This window comes from Rhinatrema bivittatum, chromosome 4 (genome assembly GCF_901001135.1).
Source record: "Rhinatrema bivittatum chromosome 4, aRhiBiv1.1, whole genome shotgun sequence".
Classification (NCBI taxonomy): domain Eukaryota; kingdom Metazoa; phylum Chordata; class Amphibia; order Gymnophiona; family Rhinatrematidae; genus Rhinatrema; species Rhinatrema bivittatum.
In genome coordinates this window covers 342,635,923-342,658,544 of record NC_042618.1, presented here as the reverse complement: position 1 = coordinate 342,658,544, position 22,622 = coordinate 342,635,923, and the positions used below count along the sequence as shown (strand labels likewise).

At 43.1% G+C, this 22,622-nt stretch overlaps 1 protein-coding gene across 4 annotated transcripts in view; it reads left to right on the top strand.

The window, feature by feature from the left end:
- Nucleotides 1-22,622, top strand: part of ARMC7 (armadillo repeat containing 7) — a 38,257-nt gene that overhangs the window by 12,928 nt on the left and 2,707 nt on the right. For all 4 annotated transcript variants that reach the window (XM_029600568.1, XM_029600566.1, XM_029600569.1 and 1 more), the window contains 2 exons: nt 21,936-22,055; nt 22,392-22,535. In XM_029600568.1, the coding sequence (XP_029456428.1) occupies nt 21,965-22,055; nt 22,392-22,535 (235 nt within the window). In that variant the 5' untranslated portion in view covers nt 21,936-21,964. The remainder of the gene's footprint in view (nt 1-21,935; nt 22,056-22,391; nt 22,536-22,622) is intronic.

Below are 22,622 nucleotides of genomic sequence, written 5' to 3'. Positions count from 1 at the left end.
CACCAGACCCCTCCAGCTCATTCAAAATTCTGCGGCTAGACTTCTAACAGCAACCCCTATGAGACAACATATTTCTCCCATATTACAGAAACTACACTGGCTTCCGGTTAAGTATAGAATAAAATTTAAAATTTTAACACTGATTCATTCACTACTAAATAGTATTGATTCTGTTTGGCTCTACTCAGAATTATGAATGTACAAACCATCTAGGGATCTCAGGTCAGCAGGAAAAAATTTGCTGGAAGTTCCAGCAATAAAAAAAACCGCCTTAAACGTCACCAGGCAAAGGGCATTCTCTGTTGCAGGACCTTTAATGTGGAATGCCTTACCTGACCCTCTGAGACAAATTCAGAATAAAAAAGAATTTAAAAAAGCTTTAAAAACACACTTTTTTAAAGAAGCTTTTGGAAATTTAGACCCCATCGAAGGTTAGACCTCTTTGGTTTCTAAATGTTATCTATTCTTTTTATGTTTTAATAGGTTTGGATAATTTATTATTCTTTATCTTGTTTATAAATTAAATAAAATTAATTTAATTTTTTTGAAATTGATCACGAGTTTAATGTAATTTTTATTCCATTATGATTTTTAAATTTTAATTTTCTTTTAATTTTCTTTTTAAGTAATTGAGGAATTAGTTTAGTCAATTTTAATTTAATTTGGAAATGTATTGTAAACCGCTTCGGTCATTTCTTGAATTTGGTGAAACGGTATATAAATGTTTTAAATAAATAAAGAAATACCTGGGGAAGAGGATTCCTTGCTAGATAAAGAAGATTTAGAATTGCTGGTGAACTTGCAAGAGGAAAGGGGAGCCAGGAGGGCAAACAGTGATAAGAGGGAGGGGAGGGGAGATTTGATGCAAAGGTCAGATTGTTCAGAAGTGAGGAATTGAGCAAGCTGATTGATAAAAGTAATTCATGCCTTAAAACTGGAGGAAGACCAACCCAGACTGGAGGGACCAAAAGGAGACCCAATATTGATAGGCATGCAGAGACCCCCACTAAGGTCTTCCTAGACCACGCAGCCATAATGGAAATGCTGGGACTGGAATGGGAGTACCCGGATGCAACATTTAAATGCAGGAGGGCTATGAAATAATATAATCAATGCGACTGCTGCATAAGTTATGCCGCGTGCCCAAGATAGGTACTGTGATGGCGGCAGTAACAATGAACCACAATTCCGGTGGAAGGAGCTGCAGCTCTGAAGGACTCACAGGGTAGGAAGGTGGAATCAGCACTGAAAAAGACATTTGAAGTAGCTAGCCTGTCACTTCAGGCAGCCATATGTAGAGGATATGTGACAAAGGCACTGCTCTGATGGATGCAGCAACCAAGCGACATACAGATGACATTGATGGAATCTGTAGCAGATTTGATTTGTATGATTTGATCACAGTAGACAACCAACTTGTTGGCCAGGAGACTTCTGTGGTTGAAAAACTGGGCAGAAGACTTAGATTCTAAGGCCAGATTGAGTAGACTCCCGTTTAAAGGAAGTCAGTTTTTCAGGGAGGAGCTAGAGAAGCTAGTTAAAAGCTGGAGAGATTCAAAACCACAAAGCCTATTTGAAGATAAGGATATGTCTGCTTCTAAAAGGGCCATCTTATGTATGTACCTTTGTTACTTGCCTAGAACTGCGGATAAAGCAGGATATAAATTGTGAAAATAAATAAAGGACTATAGGCAGTATAGACTAAGGAGACCTCTGACTTAGCAGACGTCTAGACCACTAAGATGGGTGCAGCCCTTTTGAGGAAGTAGGAGCAATGGCACAAATAAAGGTCCATGACAGACAGGGGCCCTAGTGACAGTGCCCAGGGCATTCCTCAGTCCCTCCGATAGGGGACAGACTACAGCAATTTTACGAGGAGTGGACTCAGATAATGGGGAGCCAATGGGTCTTAGAAGTGATCCAGTGGGGGTATGTATTAGAATTAAAAGCCCCAGTAAAAGAAGTGTTTGTTCAGTCCCCATGCAAGGAACAGAAAAGGGAAGCTATATAAGCAATAATAGATTACTGTATCTGCAGACTATAGTGCCAGTCCCCAGTACAGGAGAGAGGCAAAGAAAGTTATTCAATCTGCTTTGTCGACCTGAAGAAAGCATGTACCAGTCACCTATTCTGGACCTCAAGGTGGTGCATGTACCCCTTTTCCGTATGGAAATGTTGAAGACTGTGCTTATGGTGGTGAGAAAGGGAAAGTTTCTTTCATCAATAGACGTTTTGGAGACTTAACTCCACATACTCATAAAGCAAAAACATCAGAAGTAAGAACATAAGATTTGCCATTCTGGATCAGACCAAGGGTCCATCAAGGCCAGTGTCCTGTTTCCAACAGTGGACAGTCCAAGTCACATGTACCTGGCACGTATCCAAACATTAGATAGATCACAAGCTACTATTGCTTATTAATTGTCGTAATAGCAGTTTATGGATTTAACCTCCTAGGAACCTATCCAAACCTTTTTTAAAGTCAGTAACACTAACTGCTGAAACCACAATGAATGGCAATGAATTCCAGAGTTTAACGATGTGCTTAGTGAAAAAGAATTTTCTTCAATTTGTTTTAAATGAGCTACTTGCTATCATCACGGAGTGCCCCATGCTCCTTCTATTATCGAGAGAGTAAATAAATTATTTACATTAACTTGTTCAAGTCCTTTCCTGATTTTGTAGACTTCTATCATATCCCCCCCCCCCCCCCTCAGTCGTCTCTTCTCCAAATTGAACAGCCCTAACTTCTTTAGCCTTTTCTCATAGGGAAGCTGTTCCATGCCCCATATCATTTTGGTTGCCCTTCTCTGTACTTTCTCCAGTACAGCTATATCCTTTTTGAGATGCGGCAACCAGAATTGCACACAGTGGCATTATGACATCCTCCATTTTATTTTCCATTCCTTTCCTAATAATTCCTAACAATCTCTTTGCTTTTTTGATTGCCACTGCACACTGGACTGACAATTTCAATAAATTATCCATTATGACGCCTAGATATCTTTCCTGGATGGTAACTCCTAAGATAGAACCTAACATTATATAACTTCAGCAAGGGTTATTTTTCCCTATATGCATCACTTTGCACTTGTCCAGTATCTGTCTTTTGCAATATTAGGGAACTATTTTCAGTTCAAGGCACTACCATTCAGCCTGGCAACAGCTCCCAGGACATTCACAAAAATAATATTAGGAGTAGTAGTTCCCCTTCCCCTGTATTTGGATGACTGGTTGATAAGAGACTTGGAACTGGAGGGGTATCAACCAATTGCCAGAGTTATGTGAACACTAAAGAGATGAGTCTGGGTGGTAAACAAAGTTAGAGCCATCACAACAGCTGATCCACTTGAGAGTCCAGTTTGATATGGGTATTCCTACCAGACAAGAGAATCCTCAAACAACAATCTCGACAACTTGAATGGGCTTGGCATAAACAATGTAAACCGAATTGATATGTAACTTTTGCTACATGAATTTCGGTATATAAAAATGTTAAATAAACAGAAAACATATTCCAGCATCCAATTATGCAAATAACACTCCAGAAAATACAAAGTAGTCATCTGTCAAGCAAAAAGAAACTATATTTCTAAAACTAGTGATGAATGACCCGAATAAACTCTTTGAATTTGTGCGGAAACTTTCTACACCTAAAGCTCAAACACCGACTGCCACTGAAGATCTTTCAGCGAAAGATTTTACACAATTCTTCATAGAAAAAAATCCCCAAAATTAGATTCTCCCTAGATATTCTTTCCTCCTCAACTTCACTAATCACAGCATTACATCTCTCAAATGAAGCTACTACCTCCCATCAAACTTCAGCCAAACTATTCCCACTAACTGACTTCAGGAAAGTGGCTTCACAAGAAATAGAGAAGATTCAAGTCAATCCACTAGCCCACTAATCCCATTCCATCAAGATTCATCTGAAACCTGAATCAATATTTAACCCTTTGGCTGACAACTATTGTAAATGCCATCTTTTCTCCAAGGCATCTTTCCTCATTCACTGAAAAGTGCAATCATCTGCAGGGAACCAAGATGGCAGACTGAAGGAGAGACACGGAGGAGGCTCTTAGCTTTGGTTTTCAGGGGTGATGAGTCAGACGAACTGAACAAAATCACTGTGAACCTGGAAGATGTAGTAGGCCAGAATGACAAAGTAAAGAGTAGCAAATTACCTGGACCGGATGGAATGCATCCTAGGGTTCTGAAGGAACTCAAAAATGAAATTTCTGATCTATTAGTTAAAATTTGTAACCTACCATTAAAATCATCCATTATACCTGAAGACTGGAGGGTGGCCAATGTAACCCCAATATTTAAAAAAGGCTCCAGGGGCGATCCGGATAACTATAGACCAGTGAGCCTGACTTCAGTGCTGGGAAAAATAGTGGAAACTATTCTCAAGATCAAAATCGTAGAGCATATAGAAAGACATGATTTAATGGGACACAGTCAACATGGATTTACCCAAGGGAAGTCTTGCCTAACAAATCTGCTTCATTTTTTTGAAGGGGTTAATAAACATGTGGATAAAGGTGAACCGGTAGATGTAGTGTATTTGGATTTTCAGAAGGCGTTTGACAAAGTCCCTCATGAGAGGCTTCTACGAAAACTAAAAAGTCATGGGATAGGAGGCGATGTCCTTTCGTGGATTACAAGCTGGTTAAAAGACAGGAAACAGAGAGTAGGATTAAATGGTCAATTTTCTCAGTGGAAAAGGGTAAACATTGGAGTGCCTCGGGCATCTGTACTTGGACCGGTGCTTTTCAATATATATATATATATATATATATATATAAATGATCTGGAAAGAAATATGACGAGTGAGGTTATCAAATTTACGGATGATACAAAATTATTCAGAGTAGTTAAATCACAAGCAGACTGTGATACATTACAGGAGGACCTTGCAAGACTTGAAGATTGGGCATCCAAATGTCAGATGAAATTTAATGTGGACAAGTGCAAGGTGTTACATATAGGGAAAAATAACCATTGCTGTAGTTACACGATGTCAGGTTCCATATTAGGAGCTACCACCCAGGAAAAAGATCTAGGCATCATAGTGGATAATACTTTAAAATCGTCGGCTCAGTGTGCTGCAGCAGTCAAAAAAGCAAATAGAATGTTAGGAATTATTAGGAAGGGAATGGTTAATAGAACGGAAAATGGCATAATGCCTCTATATCGCTCCATGGTGAGACCACACCTTGAATACTGTGTACAATTCTGGTCGCCGCATCTCAAAAAAGACATAGTTGCGATGGAGAAGGTACAGAGAAGGGCAACCAAAATGATAAAGGGGATGGAACAGCTTCCCTATGAGGAAAGGCTGAAGAGGTTAGGGCTGTTCAGCTTGGAGAAAAGACGGCTGAGGGGGGATATGATTGAGCTCTTTAAGATCATGAGAGGTCTTGAACGAGTAGATGTGACTCGGTTATTTTCACTTTCAATTAATAGAAGGTCTAGGGGGCATTCCATAAAGTTAGCAAGTAGCACATTTAAGACTAATCGGAGAAAATTCTTTTTCACTCAACGCACAATAAAGCTCTGGAATTTGTTGCCAGAGGATGTGGTTAGTGCAGTTAGTGTAGCTGGGTTAAAAAAAGGTTTGGATAAGTTCTTGGAGGAGAAGTCCATTAATGGCTATTAATCAATTTTACTTAGGAAATAGCCACTGCTATTAATTGCATCAGTAGCATGGGATCTTCTTAGTGTTTGGGTAATTTCCAGGTTCTTGTGGCCTGGTTTGGCCTCTGTTGGAAACAGGATGCTGGGCTTGATGGATCCTTGGTCTGACCCAGCATGGCAATTTCTTATGTTCTTATCTTGTATACCTGTTTACTACGGTTGTTGGATAACATGCCACATACCAAGCATAAAGGGAAACTCAGGGAAGCTGCCTCAATCTCTTCCCCGGCTGGCCCCCGATACAGCAAAGAATAGAGAGCGTCTTCCCCGCTGACCCCGGAAGAGCCCCAGCTGGAAGCGCTGTGACTCCCACCTCGAAGCTAATGGCAGCGTCACTAGCTTCATCCATCTCATTGAGCCCTGGAGCGCCGATAACCCCCTCCCCTCCCTTCAAGGAAGCGTCCTTTGGAGTGATTTGATCCGAGGAAGGCCTATCAGTAGGACAAACTCTCTCAGCGATTGAGGAGGTAGGTGAACACTGAAGTAAGTGGAAAAACTAACAACAGTTTCCACAGTGTGAGACAACTCCAGGGAGAGAGGAAGGACAAGAGTTGCTAATGGCGTTGACTCCTCTGGGAGAAGGAGGAATCGCCAGCGGGGCACAGTATTGTGGGGATCCGTGGCGCTACTAGTTTGGTATGTGCTATTCCTGAAAAGAAAATTGAAAAACCTTCAGTCATTACGTTGGATTCTGTTTGGACAGCTATTATGACCTTGGAGCAGTCAATTTCGTCTTTGATTACTGTGGTAGCTGATATAAATAGACTGTGGTAGCTGAAATAAATATTGGAGGAACAAGTATCTTTACACACTGTCAAATTTGAAGAAATGGAGCAGAAAATGATTCAAGTACAGAAGGTTCAAACTGATCTTATACAAGGAGAAGTGGCACAGTTAAGGAAATTAGAAAAAACTGAAAATGAAATAAGGTTTCTTAATCTAAGAGTATTAAATTTTCCTCAGATTCAGTATATCACGCCACGTGAGCAATTTAAAAAATACCTTCAGGAGGTTTTAAAAATAACTCCTGAAGCTGTGCCACCCCTTGCAAAAATTATACTTTATATCCTTTGATAAGGAAGAAGCAGCAGTGCCACAAGAACAGAGTACAGCGCCAGAACCTTTAATATCTAATTTATCTACCTTATTGGAATCATCTGTGAAGAGCAAGTACTTAGACTTGGAACTGAATTAGTTAAGTTTATTTTTCCATCAGATAGAGATTTAGTGCTTAGATTGTTTACGCTCTATATTGTGGACAAAAATTATGGATTTTTCCAGATATAGTTAAAGCTACACAGCAAAGAAGGAAGGAGTTTTTAGTTCTTTGCCCACAAGCTAGACAAATTGGTGCTCAAATGACTATAAGATTCCCTCGTAAATGTATTATGAGGTTTAATAATGTTAAATATGTTTATTATGAGCCATCGGATCTGAAATCTTTTCTGGCGGCAAAAGTTTTGTTAGAGAATACCACAAACTAAGCTGCTATCGCATACAAGAGATAAACCAGGATATCCTCCTTATTTCTTTTTTGTGTTTTGTAAATATAGTTCCTTAAAATTTTGGTTCCTCTGATTACATAGTACAAAGGATATTAGATATAAAAAATTATGGGGCGGATTTTAAATGCCCTGCGCGCGTAAAGCCCCGGGATGCGCCTAAATCCCGGGGCTTTCTAAAAGGGGCGTGTCGGGGGCATGTCTAAAATGACGCGGCGTTTCGGGGGCGTGACGCAGCATTGAGGGGGCGGGCCAGGGGGCGTGGTCGAGGCCTCCGGACCAGCCCCCGGGTCGGGTGATGGCGCGCGTAGATTTACGTCTGCTTTTAGCAGGTGTAAATCATGAAACAAAGGTAAGGGAGGGGTTTAGATAGGGCGGGGGGGGTGGGTTAGGGAGGGGAAGGTGGGGGGAGGGCGAAGCAAAGTTCCCTCCGAGGCCGCTCCGAAATCGGAGCGGCCTCGGAGGGAACAGGCTGCGTGTGCCGACCCCGGATTTTATAAGATACGCGTGGCTACGCGCGTATCTTATAAAATCCAGCGTACTTTTGTTCGCACCTGGTGCACGATTACTGCAATTCTTAATTCAATGGCATATCCCTATACAATTCAAAATACCTCCAGCTACTATATAATACAGCAGCAGGAATCATAGTAAGAGCAAAAGCATCTGACTATATAAACCTATTCTTATCTCAACTATACTGGCTACCAGTAGAGAACAGGATCAAATTCAAAACATTCTGCTTTGTCTTCAAGTGAATGAACAAATAGGGCCCCCCACCGACTATCTCTAGCAACTCCTTCTCCCTTATGCCTCCAAGAGAGAACTTAGGTCTTACCAACTGACTCTGTTTTCCACCCCGCCTCTGGCCTCTGCTAGACTGCCCTGTACTAGACTTTGGGCCTTTAGTTGTTACACAACAAAGATCTGGAACATGTTTCTATTATCTCTACATTTTGGAGCCCAGCTACCTAACCTTCAGGAAGAAGGTTAAAGCATGGATTTTTATCCAAGCATTTCCAACAGAAACTTCCTATGTAGGAACCTGGAACCTAGTTACCACATAAGTATTCCTATATCTACAGCTCAAAAAAAGAATCTGACAAAGCGGAATATCAAAAGCCAATAAATAAATAAAGGGCATGCTAGCTATAGCCTCTCTGACAGCCTATGAGTACCTACTGCCACAATCGAGATGGTACTTTGGGCAAGAGCTCATTTTCACCCCCTACAGCAGAGTCTACTAGCCAGATGGTCACCACAGAGCCAAGAATTTGATAGAAGACCTTCCATGACAAAATAGGCCAGAGAAAGTCTCTACAATGGTGGCTAGACAGCCAGTCTTTCAAGGGAAATTAGTCTGAAATCCCCAGAATGGGTGATGTGATCACAGATGCAAGCAAGACAGGATGGGGGAGCACATTGTGAAGGGAAAGTAGCACAAGGGTGCTGTTTTGAACAGGGAGGAAGCTCTCTCGATGAATCAGCTAGAAACAAGAGCCATGAGACTGGCATTGGGTAGCTTTGCACCAATACTCAAGGCCATGAGAATATTATCAGACAGACAATATGACAGCAGTGGCCTATGCCAACAGGCAAGGGGGAACAAGAAGCTGTCAAGTAATGAGATGCAGAATGCCTCTTAAAATGGCCAGAGGAATATCTGGTGGGGATATCAGCCACACACATAGCCAGAGCACTCAACACAAAGGCAGATTTCTTAAGGCATCAGAAGTTGGATCCAGGAGAATGGGAACTAGCAGAGGAGGCCTTCAATCAAGTCAGGGCCAGATGGGGGTGCCCACATTGTGATCTAATGATGGTGATGCATAGGAATACTAAGGTAAAACACTTCGGTCAAAGAAGAAAGTGGAGATCCAAGGGGATAGAAGCCATAGCACATGGCCCAGAAGATCACTACTGTATGTGCTCCCTCTGTAGTCCATGGTGGGGAAAGGTCATGAGAAAAATTGTGAATCATCCAGGGTTAGTCATCCTAGTAGCACCAGACTGGGCGAGATACCTATGGTACGCAGATCTGGTAAGATTCAAACAACAAGAACTTCTGAGATTTACTCAGACTGAAGGTCTACTACGACAGGAACCAGTGCCCATAGAAAATCCTGCTCAGTTCTGTCTTACCCAAACACAAAACCACCAGTGCTGGTAATACCTAAATCAAACAACACAAGACCCACAAATGTTAAATTTTTTTTCTTTTTATATAATTTATGATATGTAATCACTTTTTTGTTCAAATTTCTACAAATTCAATGCAAGAAAAATATTTTTAAGATGTGTGGTGGTCCTTTCATAAATGAGCACAAGTCCCAACCAGGTTAACCAGACTCTTATTTTTAATCATGAACGCCCCCGTCCATCCATGTTTTTAATATCTCTTTAATCAAAAATGTTAAATGTTTTTAAAAACTTCAAAACATCATCTTTGAAAAATATTTAAACAGGATAGCTCGCCGCCGCTAAACTTCAAACACACAGTTCTGTAACCAGTGGGAAAAATTTTTTTGGTTTTTAACACGACTTGAAAGAAAACACTTAAGCTATAAAAATGACGACGTGAAAGAGCACTTAGCTTTGATAGACAAGAGCGCTTGAACCCGCCATGGCCAAGTTTCGAAAATTCTTTCTTCCTCAGGGGTCTCCGCTCACCCACATGCCATCTTCATTAAGCTGCTGCCTTCATTAAACTAGATCTTTATAGTCTACTTGCAAATATCAGTCCATAAACATTTCTGGCTCACTCGAAAAGTGCTGCTGCAAAAGCTTAAATCCAAAAAGGTTCGCCATTACCAGCGGACCGAGTCTTCACCCGACGCACCAAAGCATAGGTGTAAAAAAAAAAAAAAAAAAAAAAAAAAAAAAAGGAGGCCCAACACACAACCAGATTGTGTGCACAGGGCTCACAGAGAGCCAGACTATGGGTGCGGCCGATGGACGCGCCAGTACTTCGATGCAGGTGCCCAGTGTGACACACGCACTTATGTCCAACAAACGCCTACTAACTTCAAGGCATAAAAATAAATAAATTTAATTAATTAATTAGAAAAAAATAGTGACATCGGCCCCTCAAACCAGTGTGAAGCCTACTAATAGAAAAAAAACAAAACAAAAAACAAGTTTGTCCTTGAGCACGCATACCACCTATATAGTCAATATAGGTCAGGTACTAACTAGTATGAACACCAGTTCCATTCCACGTCCATGTATGTGCTTACTGGGCATCTAAGAAATTTGGAGGTTCCTTCTGAACCACAACTTCCAGTGGACAGCAGTATGGGAAGAAAAGACTACCTTATTGGATCCTCCAACATATTTCTATCAGCGACTGAAAGTTCAACTAAAAGATTCGTGTTTCCATACTAACGTCACCTTCCCCCTCACTCCGGGGAAGTTGAGTCGACAATGCAAACGTTTCGTGCTTCAACATCTGCTCCAATATACACCAAAAAAAGATAAATCAGTGGACGACTACAAAAAGAAAATAAATAAATAAATATATACAAGAGATGTCAAAGGAGGTAAAGTCTTTCTTTGGAAAGGCTCACAACCCCCATACTAACCATTACAATTTGCATCGCATATCTTGATACTCGACAGGCTCTAGAACCATAACTTCTAACACGCCTCACTACCAGAACCTCGAGAAAAGGTGGAAGCACTTTCTGCACTCCATTGTTTTTCTCCGTAACTTGCAAGTCTCCTTTAAGACTTCAAAAAACACCTTGGCAGTCAACCACCTACCACAGTTTAATTCTAGTACCATATGAGATGGTGTTTACGGAAAACTGGACGTGTCACCATCCTGTCCAGACAACTTATTCAGCAATCAGTTCACCGATACCACACAAAGCCTCGAGATTATAATTGGTAGTCCCTTTCATACCTTCTCTCAGCGTTCATCTAACACAACGCCAATAATCAGCCTCGGCCCTCTACCGAGGATTAAAAAAAAAAAAGAAGAATGAAATGGAAATTAACCTTCAAACCTTACTCCACTTATAAGTGCCATCTTTTCAACCATTGAGGCAACAAGCTGATCAGCCATGCCCACCACATCAGCTCACTAGGATGCCTCACTAGCTGCGGCATCCTACGGATCCTCAACCTCCAAAACACCAGTCGGGTTTTAAGACATCATACGGCTACCCTCATTACCTCGGGGATAAAGTTCCCCGCTTATTCCCAATCTGTAGTTACATTGCAGTGATTCAATCAGCTTAAAAAGATTATAATTATAATACTGATGATAATACATGCGGAATGCCTTCTCTCAGGATCATTCTACTGTCCTTCATCCCGGGGGTCACACTGCCTTTGCAACAGGCGCAGGCATACATATTAATCCACCCCAGTACCTAGTGTTGCCTAGGTTTTTTCCAAACGGGCAACCATTCATACGGCCTTCTTCCCACTAGTTTCAACAACTACTAGACAGTTATGATGCTGCACCTTCTGTCGTCAGGGAGAGTAATCTTTCCCTATTTGAACGATAGTTTCCTTCTGTTTATCCATTCCAATGCTACCAAACGGCAATCTTGGCAGACTATTCTTGCCTAATCAAGCTAGGACTCCTAATCCTAAATAAATAAATAAAAAAGAAACAGGGAGTCCACATTGCAGTCTATTACAACTGCAATCCATAGGTGCCTACATCACGAGCTTCATGACAAGGCTATCTAGTTACCTGAGAGCATTGACTCAACAGGTGGTACAACTCTACTTCACAGTACTACAGTGACAACTAGCCAGACCATAACTGTTCAGGGACACGTATGGTAGCCACCAGCATTCCGAATGGGTGCCTCCATATCCGCCGCCTGCGAGACAGCCTCAGCCAACGATAGACTCCATTCATTGACCTCTCACATTCCTTGGTCTGCAGTAAAAAAAAAAAAAAAAAAAGGGGATGAACTCACAACCGTGGCTACTCCCGTTGACATATTAACGGGCTCATCCCTGCCTTCCCTGTGCAATCACACAAGGTTCATCTCCACATCTGTACGAATTTTAGACACAAGCTCTATCGACTTCGTATAAACACGCTCTGCACATATACCTCAGAATTCCCTACAAAGGAATGATGTACACGATTCACACAGAATCAGTCTTCCATTGTTTTAAAAAAAAACAAACCAGAAAGTGTATCCGGTTCCTAAACCTCTATGATGTGGCAGTTCAGAGACTGGATCACGCTCCTCGACTTTCCATCTCACATCCATCAATTATCTGCTGGCATTATCAATTCCTGACCGGGCAAACTCAACATCACTTCGCTTCCACAAAGGGGAACTAACCACAACACTAATTCTGAACATAAATTCACTAAGTCGTTCTCACTACTGAGGATCTCTTGCAACACTGTACAACAGGAAAAATGGATAACTTTATGTGAGTTCTCTGAGCTCACTTAAACTCCAGGCACCTTTCTCATTGATTGGTCACATCGCATTTTTATGCATTCCCTCCATTTTTTTCCACTCATCTCTCCAACACTCCAGAGATGCAGAGGATACCGGACGGCTCTGCCATATCGCGGATATCCAAAAAAACAAACAAAAGAAACAAAAACAAAGGGAAAACCAAGCGCATCTGTGCCTCATCGCGCCACCATAATCAAGCAATCCAGGGTACAGTTACCTACGACTGTTTTCGATCCGCAACCCAGTTCTCCTGGATGCAGCTCCTAGTTTCTTTGCTGGGCCGAAGCACCATCCTCTCCATGCCTCCCTACACCTTAGGCTGTAGACATTGCCGAGCTCGCTTATCTCCTATCCTCAGGATAACTCTCCACTGCATCCAAGTACCAGGGACATTGTTCCGCTGCGCTTCCAAGTGTTCATCAACAGGTATAGCCCATTAACTGGCCCACCTGCCCGACTTCTGTCCTGCCACCATCTACAATACAGCAAAAGCAATGCAACTACTCACTACAAGTTCCTGTAAGAACCAGTGCAGCTTATTACCTTCTTAAAAAAACCCAACCTTTTCCAGATTATTCATTGGTATACATGTTCATGTATGCCCTATTACGACTCCATTCACCTTTCAAAACCACTGGTGCCATGACACATTAACCTGGATCTCGAACAGCTAATGCTGTTCTTCCTTGCACCTTTGCACATTTGTCACCTTCGCTCCTCTCAGAAGGTGTTTTTTCCTGTTCAATTTCACTCCTGCAAGAAGGCCAAGTGACTTACAAGCACTGGTTCACTACTCTCTTTCTCTTCAATTTCATCACAGCAGGGTAACCTTGTACACTTACCAGAGTTTTCTACTAACGGTAATGTCCAGTTTCTGCATTAACCAGCCTATCATCTAACCCACATTCCATCCAACCCTCTTCCGATCAACAATACGGAGAGGCTGACTTACCTTGATTGTACTCATGCACTAGTATACTACAATATGTGCACTCAGTCACCCAATCGACCCTCGTAACTGTTTTTCTTCGTCAATCCAAACGCACAAGAGCGTCCAATGACATCAACAACTTCATCCAAGGATATCTACAACTATATCCATTTCAACGATAATAGAAAGTCGCAAACGCTATCTGCGACCCTAGGAACACATCAAGTGCATGAGATGACAACCTCAATGGCCTCCCTCTCCATCGAGTACCTCTCATAGACACCTATGACGCGGTGACACACACAATTCACCGCTATACATTTTTCACATTTTCATCCCACCAGTGTCTACACAAACAGCCGGTGGATGATCCTTTTTCGGATGGACTATCCTACAGAAGTGCAACCTTCCCAACAAATACAGCCTTCGTAGGAAGTGTCCACCACAATTTCATATTGAGCAAAAAAAAAAAAAAATGTTATTCAATGACACATGCTAATTGCTCAATATGTCAGCTGCGATCTCCCATACAGCATGGCTAATTCAGCTGCTTATCTACGTGAAAAGAACAAGTTTGCTTACCATAAACGGTGTTTTCCGTAGATAGCAGATGAATTAGCCATGCTGACCCGCCCACCTTCCCGGACAGTTCTAGCATTTCTACCTTGCTTTGACACTGACTGAGCGGCTTGAGGTAATCCTGTCAGGATACAGGAGGGAGGGAGTACCTGGCTAAAAGATTTTGTTAGACTTTGAGAGCTCCGCCACCTAGTGGCACGGAGGACGTACCCATACAGCATGGCTAATTCATCTGTTATCTATGGAAAACACCGTTTACGGTAAGCAAACTTGCTCTTACAGAGTTTCTCCAGGATGGGTTGGATAAGAGCCTAGCGATGAGCTCGTTAAGAGTACAGCTAGTGGCCATATCATGTTATAGGGGGCCCCCTTAGTATCTCAACCAGATATGAGTCACTCCTTATAGGGAACAGGCTGTGTCAGACCATTGGTTAGACCAGTGGTTCTCAACCGGTGTGTCATGATACACCAGTGTGTCGCCAAGTATCAGCAGGTGTGTCGTGCACTTCCTGGTCTCCCGCTGCTCTTCCCTCCCTCTCCTCACGCCAGCGAGACGCACACAATTCATCAGCTGCTGTTCCTGCCTGGGCTATCAGCACATTCAAGCCCAGAGAGGAATTGCAACAGTGTTTTTGGAAGCCAGCAACAGCAGCATAGCCTTTTCTTCTTCTCTCTCCCCCCCCCCCACCCCTCCCGAGAATGTGGCCAAAGGGATTTTCTGCTGTGTGCGGCTGTTTGGGAAATCTGTCAATTAGCTGCCCCGGGTCTGCGGCATGAAGGACTGTCTTAGAAAGGAGAAAGTGTGAAAATGAGCTTCATGTAATTACAACCCTCAGTCCTATCTAAAATGATTTTTTTTATAGCTTTTAACTTATGCTGGTGTCCTTAGTGCAGTTTACTAGGGCAATTTACAAAAGTGCCCCTAACAATGCAAACAAACTCTGCCGCTACTTATATGTGAGCTTTGTACCAGTTTTCAAAAGGAAAGTGCAAGCCCCCTGGGGGAAGTGCCTGAAGAGATTTACAGCTGCTTTTCTTCTGCTGGAAATAATGCTTGAAGTTCTGAAAGGGTAATCAAGGCCCCATTATTTACACACACACACACACACACACCCCCCGGCTGCTCATGATGCAGATAAAAGTACATGAGTTCTTGATCCCTGGCTAAAGGGGTGGGCAATTTGCTAATAACCAATTTACACAGGGAAATGTCTGTTTGCCCCCTTAAAGAGCTCTTGAAAATTGTTCAAGACAAAAACACCAATGTCTAAGCAGATTTACAAAAAATTGCAACTGAAGTGATGTATTCAGCTGTGATGTCCTCCTAAAATTCCAAGCTATGAGTGGAAAACACATCCAATAATAAGATAGCAAACAGAAACTTCCTGTTATGCTTGAATGTGGATTTGAATTTACATGCCTTTCTAAGTTCAAGGCAAGTGACATTTCAGGTTCAGCTGTTGGCATGATTTGCCTTCCCAGAAGGCTTACAGTGTAAGTCTCCTTTCTGAATCAGTCCTTCACCATCACAGACCCGGGGCAGCTAATCGACAGATTTCCCAAACAGCTGTGTGGCAGGAAATCCCCGCAGCCATATTCTCATCTGATTGCTCTGCATCGCGATGATCACAGCTCAGTACTCCTTCTTACCACTGTGGGGCTGGGGGAGTCACTCCTGCTGCAGTTCCCAGCTTGTCACGACTCTGCTTTAATAGTAACATACAAGCTGCCTTGTGCTGTAGCTACCATGTGTGCTAGGAGTAGGGATGAGTGAGTGAGACAGAGTGTGAGCCAACATTTGTAAGTGTGTGAGAAAATTTGTGTGATTGAGACTGTGTGTGTGTAAGTAAGAGAGAAAGCATGTGTGAAAGCAAGAGACTGGTCAGGGAGGTGACTGGTGTGTGTGTAAGAGAGAAAGGAAGTGACTGGTGTGTGTGTAAGAGAGAGAGTGGTCAGGGAAGAGACTCGTGTGTGTAAGAGAAAGATTGGTCAGGGAGGTGACTGTGTGTGTAAGAGAAAGATTGGTCAGGGAGGAAACTGGTGTGTGTGCGAGAGAGAAAGAGATTGGTCAGGGAGGTAACTGGTGTGTGTGCGAGAGAGAAAGAGATTGGTCAGGGAGGTGACTGGTGTGTGTGCGAGAGAGAAAGAGATTGGTCAGGGAGGTGACTGGTGTGTGCGAGAGAGAAAGAGAAATTGGTCAGGGAGGTGACTGGTGTGTGCGTGTGCGAGAGAAAGAGAGATTGGTCAGAGAGGTGACTGGTGTGTGTGTGTGCGAGAGAGAAAGAGAGATTGGTCAGGGAGGTGACTAGTGTGTGTGTGCAAGAGAGAAAGAGAGATTGGTCAGGGAGGTGACTGTGTGTGTGTGAGAGAGAGAAAGAGAGATTGGTCAGGGAGGTGACTGGTGTGTGTGAGAGAGAAAGAGATTGGTCAGGGAGGTGACTGGTGTGTGTGTGTGAGAGAGAGAGAGAGATTGGTCAGGGAGGTGACTGGTGTGTGTGTGTGAGAGAGAGAAAGAGATTGGTCAGGGAGGTGACTGGTGTGTGTGTGTGAGAGAGAGAAAGAGATTGGTCAGGGAGGTGACTGGTGTGTGTGTGTGAGAGAGAGAAAGAGATTGGTCAGGGAGGTGACTGGTGTGTGTGTGTGTGAGAGAGAGAGATTGGTCAGGGAGGTGACTGGTGTGTGTGTGAGAGAGAAAGTGTTTGGTCAGGGAGGTGACTGGTGTGTGTGAGAGAGATTGGTCAGGCAGGTGACTGGTGTGTGTGTGAGAGAGATTGGTCAGGGAGGTGACTGGTGTGTGTGTGTGTGAGAGAGAGAGATTGGTCAGGGAGGTGACTGGTGTGTGTGTGAGAGAGAAAGTGTTTGGTCAGGGAGGTGACTGGTGTGTGTGAGAGAGATTGGTCAGGCAGGTGACTGGTGTGTGTGTGAGAGAGATTGGTCAGGGAGGTGACTGGTGTGTGTGTGTGAGAGAGAAAGAGATTGGTCAGGGAGGTGATTGGTGTGTGTGTGAGAGAGAAAGAGATTGGTCAAGGGAGGTGACTGGTGTGTGTGAGAGAGAAAGAGATTGGTCAGGGAGGTGACTGGTGTATATGTGTGCGTGCAAGAAAGAGATTGGTCAGGGAGGCGACTGGTGTGTGTGAGAGAGATTGGTCAGGGAGGTGACTGGTGTGTGTGAGAGAGAAAAAGAGATTGGTCAGGGAGGCGACTGGTGTGTGTGTGAGAGAAAGAGATTGGTCAGGGAGGTGACTGGTGTGTGTGTGAGAGAGAAAGAGATTGATCAGGGAGGCGACTGGTGTGTGTGCGCGAGAGAAAAAGAGATTGGTCAGGGAGGCGACTGGTGTGTGTGAGAGAGAGAAAGAGATTGGTCAGGGAGGCGACTGGTGTGTGTGTGTGAGAGAGAAAGAGATTGGTCAGGGAGGCGACTGGTGTGTGTGTGAGAGAGAAAGAGATTGGTCAGGGATGTGACTGGTGTGTGTGTGTGCGAGAAAGAGATTGGTCAGGGAGGTGACTGGTGTGTGTATGTGCGAGAAAGAGATTGGTCAGGGAGGTGACTGGTGTGTGTGCAAGAAAGAGATTGATCAGGGAGGTGACTGGTGTGTGTGCGCGAGAGAGATTGGTCAGGGAGGTGACTGGTGTGTGTGTGTGCGAGAGAGATTGGTCAGGGAGGCGACTGGTGTGTGTGAGAGAAAAAGAGATTGATCAGGGAGGCAACTGGTGTGTGTGTGCGAGAGAAAAAGAGATTGGTCCGGGAGGCGACTGGTATGTGTGTGTATGCAAGAGAAAGAGATTGGTCAGGGAAGCGACTGGTATGTGTGTGTGTATGCAAGAGAAAGAGATTGGTCAGGGAGGCGACTGGTATGTGTGTGTGTGCAAGAATGAGATTGGTCAGGGAGGTGACTGGTGTGTGTGCGCGCGAGAGAAAGATTGGTCAGGGAAGTGACTGGTGTGTGTGTATGAGAGAGATTGATCAGGGAGGAGATGTGTGTGTGCAAGATAGAGAAAGAGATTTATCAGGGAGGCCCTGTGGGGTGTGTGTGTGTGTGAGAGAGAAAGAGAGATTGGTCAGGGAGGCCACTGGTGTGTGTGTGAGAGAGAGAGATTGGTCAGGGAGGTGACTGGTGTGTGTGTGTGTGTGAGAAAAAGATTGGTCAGGGAGGTGACTGGTGTGTGTGTGTGAGAAAAAGATTGGTCAGGGAGGTGACTGGTGTGTGTGAGAAAAAGATTGGTCAGGGAGGTGACTGGTGTGTGTGTGCGAGAGAAAAAGAGATTGGTCCGGGAGGCGACTGGTATGTGTGTGTATGCAAGAGAAAGAGATTGGTCAGGGAAGCGACTGGTATGTGTGTGTGTATGCAAGAGAAAGAGATTGGTCAGGGAGGCGACTGGTATGTGTGTGTGTGCAAGAATGAGATTGGTCAGGGAGGTGACTGGTGTGTGTGTGTGTGTGCAAGAATGAGAGATTGGTCAGGGAGGTGACTTGTGTGTGGGTGCGAGAGAAAGAGATTGGTCAGGGAGGTGACTGGTGTGTGTGCGCGCGAGAGAAAGATTGGTCAGGGAAGTGACTGGTGTGTGTGTATGAGAGAGATTGATCAGGGAGGAGATGTGTGTGTGCAAGATAGAGAAAGAGATTTATCAGGGAGGCCCTGTGGGGTGTGTGTGTGTGTGTGAGAGAGAAAGAGAGATTGGTCAGGGAGGCCACTGGTGTGTGTGTGAGAGAGAGAGATTGGTCAGGGAGGTGACTGGTGTGTGTGTGTGTGAGAAAAAGATTGGTCAGGGAGGTGACTGGTGTGTGTGTGTGAGAAAAAGATTGGTCAGGGAGGTGACTGGTGTGTGTGAGAAAAAGATTGGTCAGGGAGGTGACTGGTGTGTGTGAGAGAAAGATTGGTCAGGGAGGTGACTGGTGTGTGCGTATGAGAGAGATTGGTCAGGGAGGAGATGTGTGTGTGCAAGAGACTGGTCATGGGCCTCATGGAAGAGGAGTGTGAGGACAGAGCATGTGTACTATTGGCCTGCAAGGTAAAGGAGTAGGATAGTTGCTGGAGAAAGTAAGTAAAAGAGGTCTTTTAAGTTTATCTTCCTTGATTGACTGCCATTTTAATTATTGGGTATTATTTTTTTTTTAATTTAGATTTTTATATTCTGGTTTTCACACTTTTTCGGCTCTTTAAAGCAGATTACATTCAGGTATTATGTGATGTCTGCTGTTTGAAATATTTTATTGGTATTTAGAGAATTTTTAATAATTTTGTAAGTTTTTAATGATCAGATGTTTTTCTATTTATCATTTGTTTTGAAATATTTATTATTCTAGTTTTAGAATTATTATTTTATATTACTTGAGAAATGTATAAATAGAAATGTTGAGACAAAAACTGAACTGGAAACAGCAAGAAGCCAAACTGAGTGTATTCTGTGCAACAATGGAAAAAGAAAAACATTAACTTTATGGTCACTTTATTCTGCATTTGGTCAGGGTCTGTCTGTGTTCTGCGTGTGTGACCCAGGTTAAGGGTATTCTGCAAGCTGGTAGTCTCTGTGTAGGGATCTTGGCTTGTTCTGTTTTCCTAAAAGGAGGTGTATAGGTGTTTAGGGCCTGGTTAAATATTTCTAGTGTTGCCTTTTCATAGGTAGGGTTATTACTGTTTGAATGAGGTCCATAATGCAGATACAACTTTTTGCACATTAGTTTGTATACATTATTGCAGATCCTGGGAGTCTATTAGGTGCTATATTTCTGTTTCCATGTCTTCAGTTTTGCACTGAATACAGAATGGCTTTTTTGGGTTTCCATTCCAGTTTCTGTCTCCATATTTGTAATTTATGGTCTTTTTATACTTTGTGAAGGTCGATTCTATGTGTGTGGCTAAGGTGAGGTATTTTACTAGCATGTAGGCATTTGAATCAATATTATTTGTTGTGTTTTCTCAATAGGACATGTATTGGTGGTAAATTGTTTTTTCATAAGGAGGGCTATTGCGCCTGGTAGAGAGAGTGTTTATGTTGCTGTTACTGTGATGACACCAGAAATATCTTTTTTGTTTGGTAAATTGAACGGGGAATGTCCTAGTTGTGTTCTGCACCCATTGTTGGGGGAGTCAGGGGCGGTTCCTGTTGATACAGAGTATATGTTTACATCTAGCCCTGTGACGATCATGTGTTCAGTGTGTCACGCATGTGAAAACCATCTGTCAGGTGTGTCCTGACAGAAAAAAGGTTGAGAACCACTGGGTTAGACTATTAGTACCACCGTGGGACCCAAATTTGGCCTGAGAACACACCTGGTCAAGGGAGGTGACTGGTGTGTGTGTGAGAGAGAAAGAGATTGGTCAGGGAGGTGACTGGTGTGTATGTGTGCGTGCAAGAAAGAGATTGGTCAGGGAGCGCCACCATAAAGGACTTGACATTAAAGTCTATGCTACTGGTGGCAATATGTTCTGGAAGAAGGATCTCTGAATTACAGGCTTTGTCCTGCAGAGATCCGGAACTCTCCTTTTCCAGAGAGAAAGTAACAATTGGGACCGTCCCATGCCTCTTTCCAAAAGTGGTGTCAAATTTTCACATAAATCAAGCAGTTACTTTACCAGGGTTTAGAATGGAACAATGTCAGGGACAGAGGAACAGTCTGAGATTGCTGGATATAAGGAGATGCCTAATCAGATACCTGGAAGCTACAAATGAATTTAGAAAGACAGATAATCTTTTTTTTTTTTTTTAATTATTTGCAGAGGGAAAGAGGCATCAATTGCTAGATGGATTAAAGGAGCAATTGTATCAGCATATGTAATAAGGGGAAAGCAAGTTTCAGATGGTCTAAAGGCCCATTCCACGAGAGCACAGACAGTCTCATGGGTAGAGCATAGGCTGGTGGACCCAGCAGAGATTGGGTGTCACTGCATTCATTTTCAAAACATTATAGGCTGAACCTCCAAGGGTGGAGAGGGGGGGGGGGGGAGAGAAGATGCAGCTTTCGCCATGGGAGTCCTAGAAGCAGCTAAGGGATATCCCCCACACAAGATACGTGCTACTTAGTTACATTCCATTTGCCTGGACTGGTATGCAGGATGTCTTTAAGTCCTGATAGACCAGTCCTGAGAAAGGATCAGGGACACAATCTTTTATTTTTTTCCTTTTTCTGTGTTAAGTGTTTAAGCAAAAGAGTAAATTATGAGAAACAGTAGATATGAAAGAAACAAAGACTCTTTTTCCCCCCCTTTTATTCACCGAAGGGCCACAACCAAGTCATGACCCAGGGAGAGTGGGGAGAGATTATGTGCACTGCTGTTCATGTCCCGATTAGGGATCTGTGGTATGAATATCATTTACAATATTATTTTGTCAAGTTCTAGGAGAAGCTATATCCTTTAGCTTGGGCAAAGAGACTACTGATGCATTCCCTGCTGCATAGGGCTATAGCGGGAAGGACATCAGGTCAAAACATTTTTGCCTCTATTTGCTGGTAGAGGGGACAAATTCTACTTGTCTGGACTGGTGTATCAGGACTCAAGAAAAGACAATTAGCAGGTAAGGACTAATTGAACCTAAACATGCACATTACTCACCACATAAATAAAGTTGAAGTGACCATATTTAGCAGAGAAATCTGAAGTGCAAGTTCTGAGGAGAGCAGCAAGTCAGAATGCTAACATTTGAGCTCCATCTGGTTACTCAAACTGCTGTATGGTTAAGTGATTCACTGTATAATTAGTTTTGAGAAATCAGACTGCACCCAGCAAATGTCTCGTCAGGATTGAACCTGCTGGTTAGTATTTTTCTCCCTTCCTTTAGAGAACATTGTGATTCCAGATGTTTGGAGAATGTTCCAGAAGAAGCACGAGGCTCTAGATTCTGGGCGCTTTGAATATCTACAGGCACTCGTCACAGAGTTTCAGGACACAGACAGTCAAGGTGAGCCAGTTCAAGCTTTGAGTTAAACCTTTAATTAGGTACATTAAGCTGGAAATAGGGTCATTGTTAGCCAAGTATCTGATGACTGTACTAATTCCCTGCAAAAGGCAGTAAGCAGTACAGCTTTCACTGAATGCAAGACTTGCATCTTGGTGGTGGCCTATTGTCCTGGTTCCTGCACATGAAGGAGAATGGGTTCTATTTCTCAAGAACTAGACCCATGGAAAGAAAATGGGAAAAGCTTTTTTTGGACAACGTTCACCAAGATTCTGGCCAACCTTTTCATCATGCCACCTTCTTTACACCCCCTCTGATTCCTTTGCTTTCCGATTGCAGAAGCCAAGGAACAAGTCCTTGCAAATCTGGCCAATTTTTCATATGATCCCAAGAACTATGAGTATCTTCGTCAACTTCACGTCATCGATCTATTTTTGGACATGCTGACGGAAGACAATGAGAGCTTCGTAGAATTTGGCATTGGTAAGAACAGAACTGCTGAAACTTCCTGAAAGCTAGTGAGTCACTTCTGAACACTTACAATCATTTTACTGTTTGCCCTGCTCATGA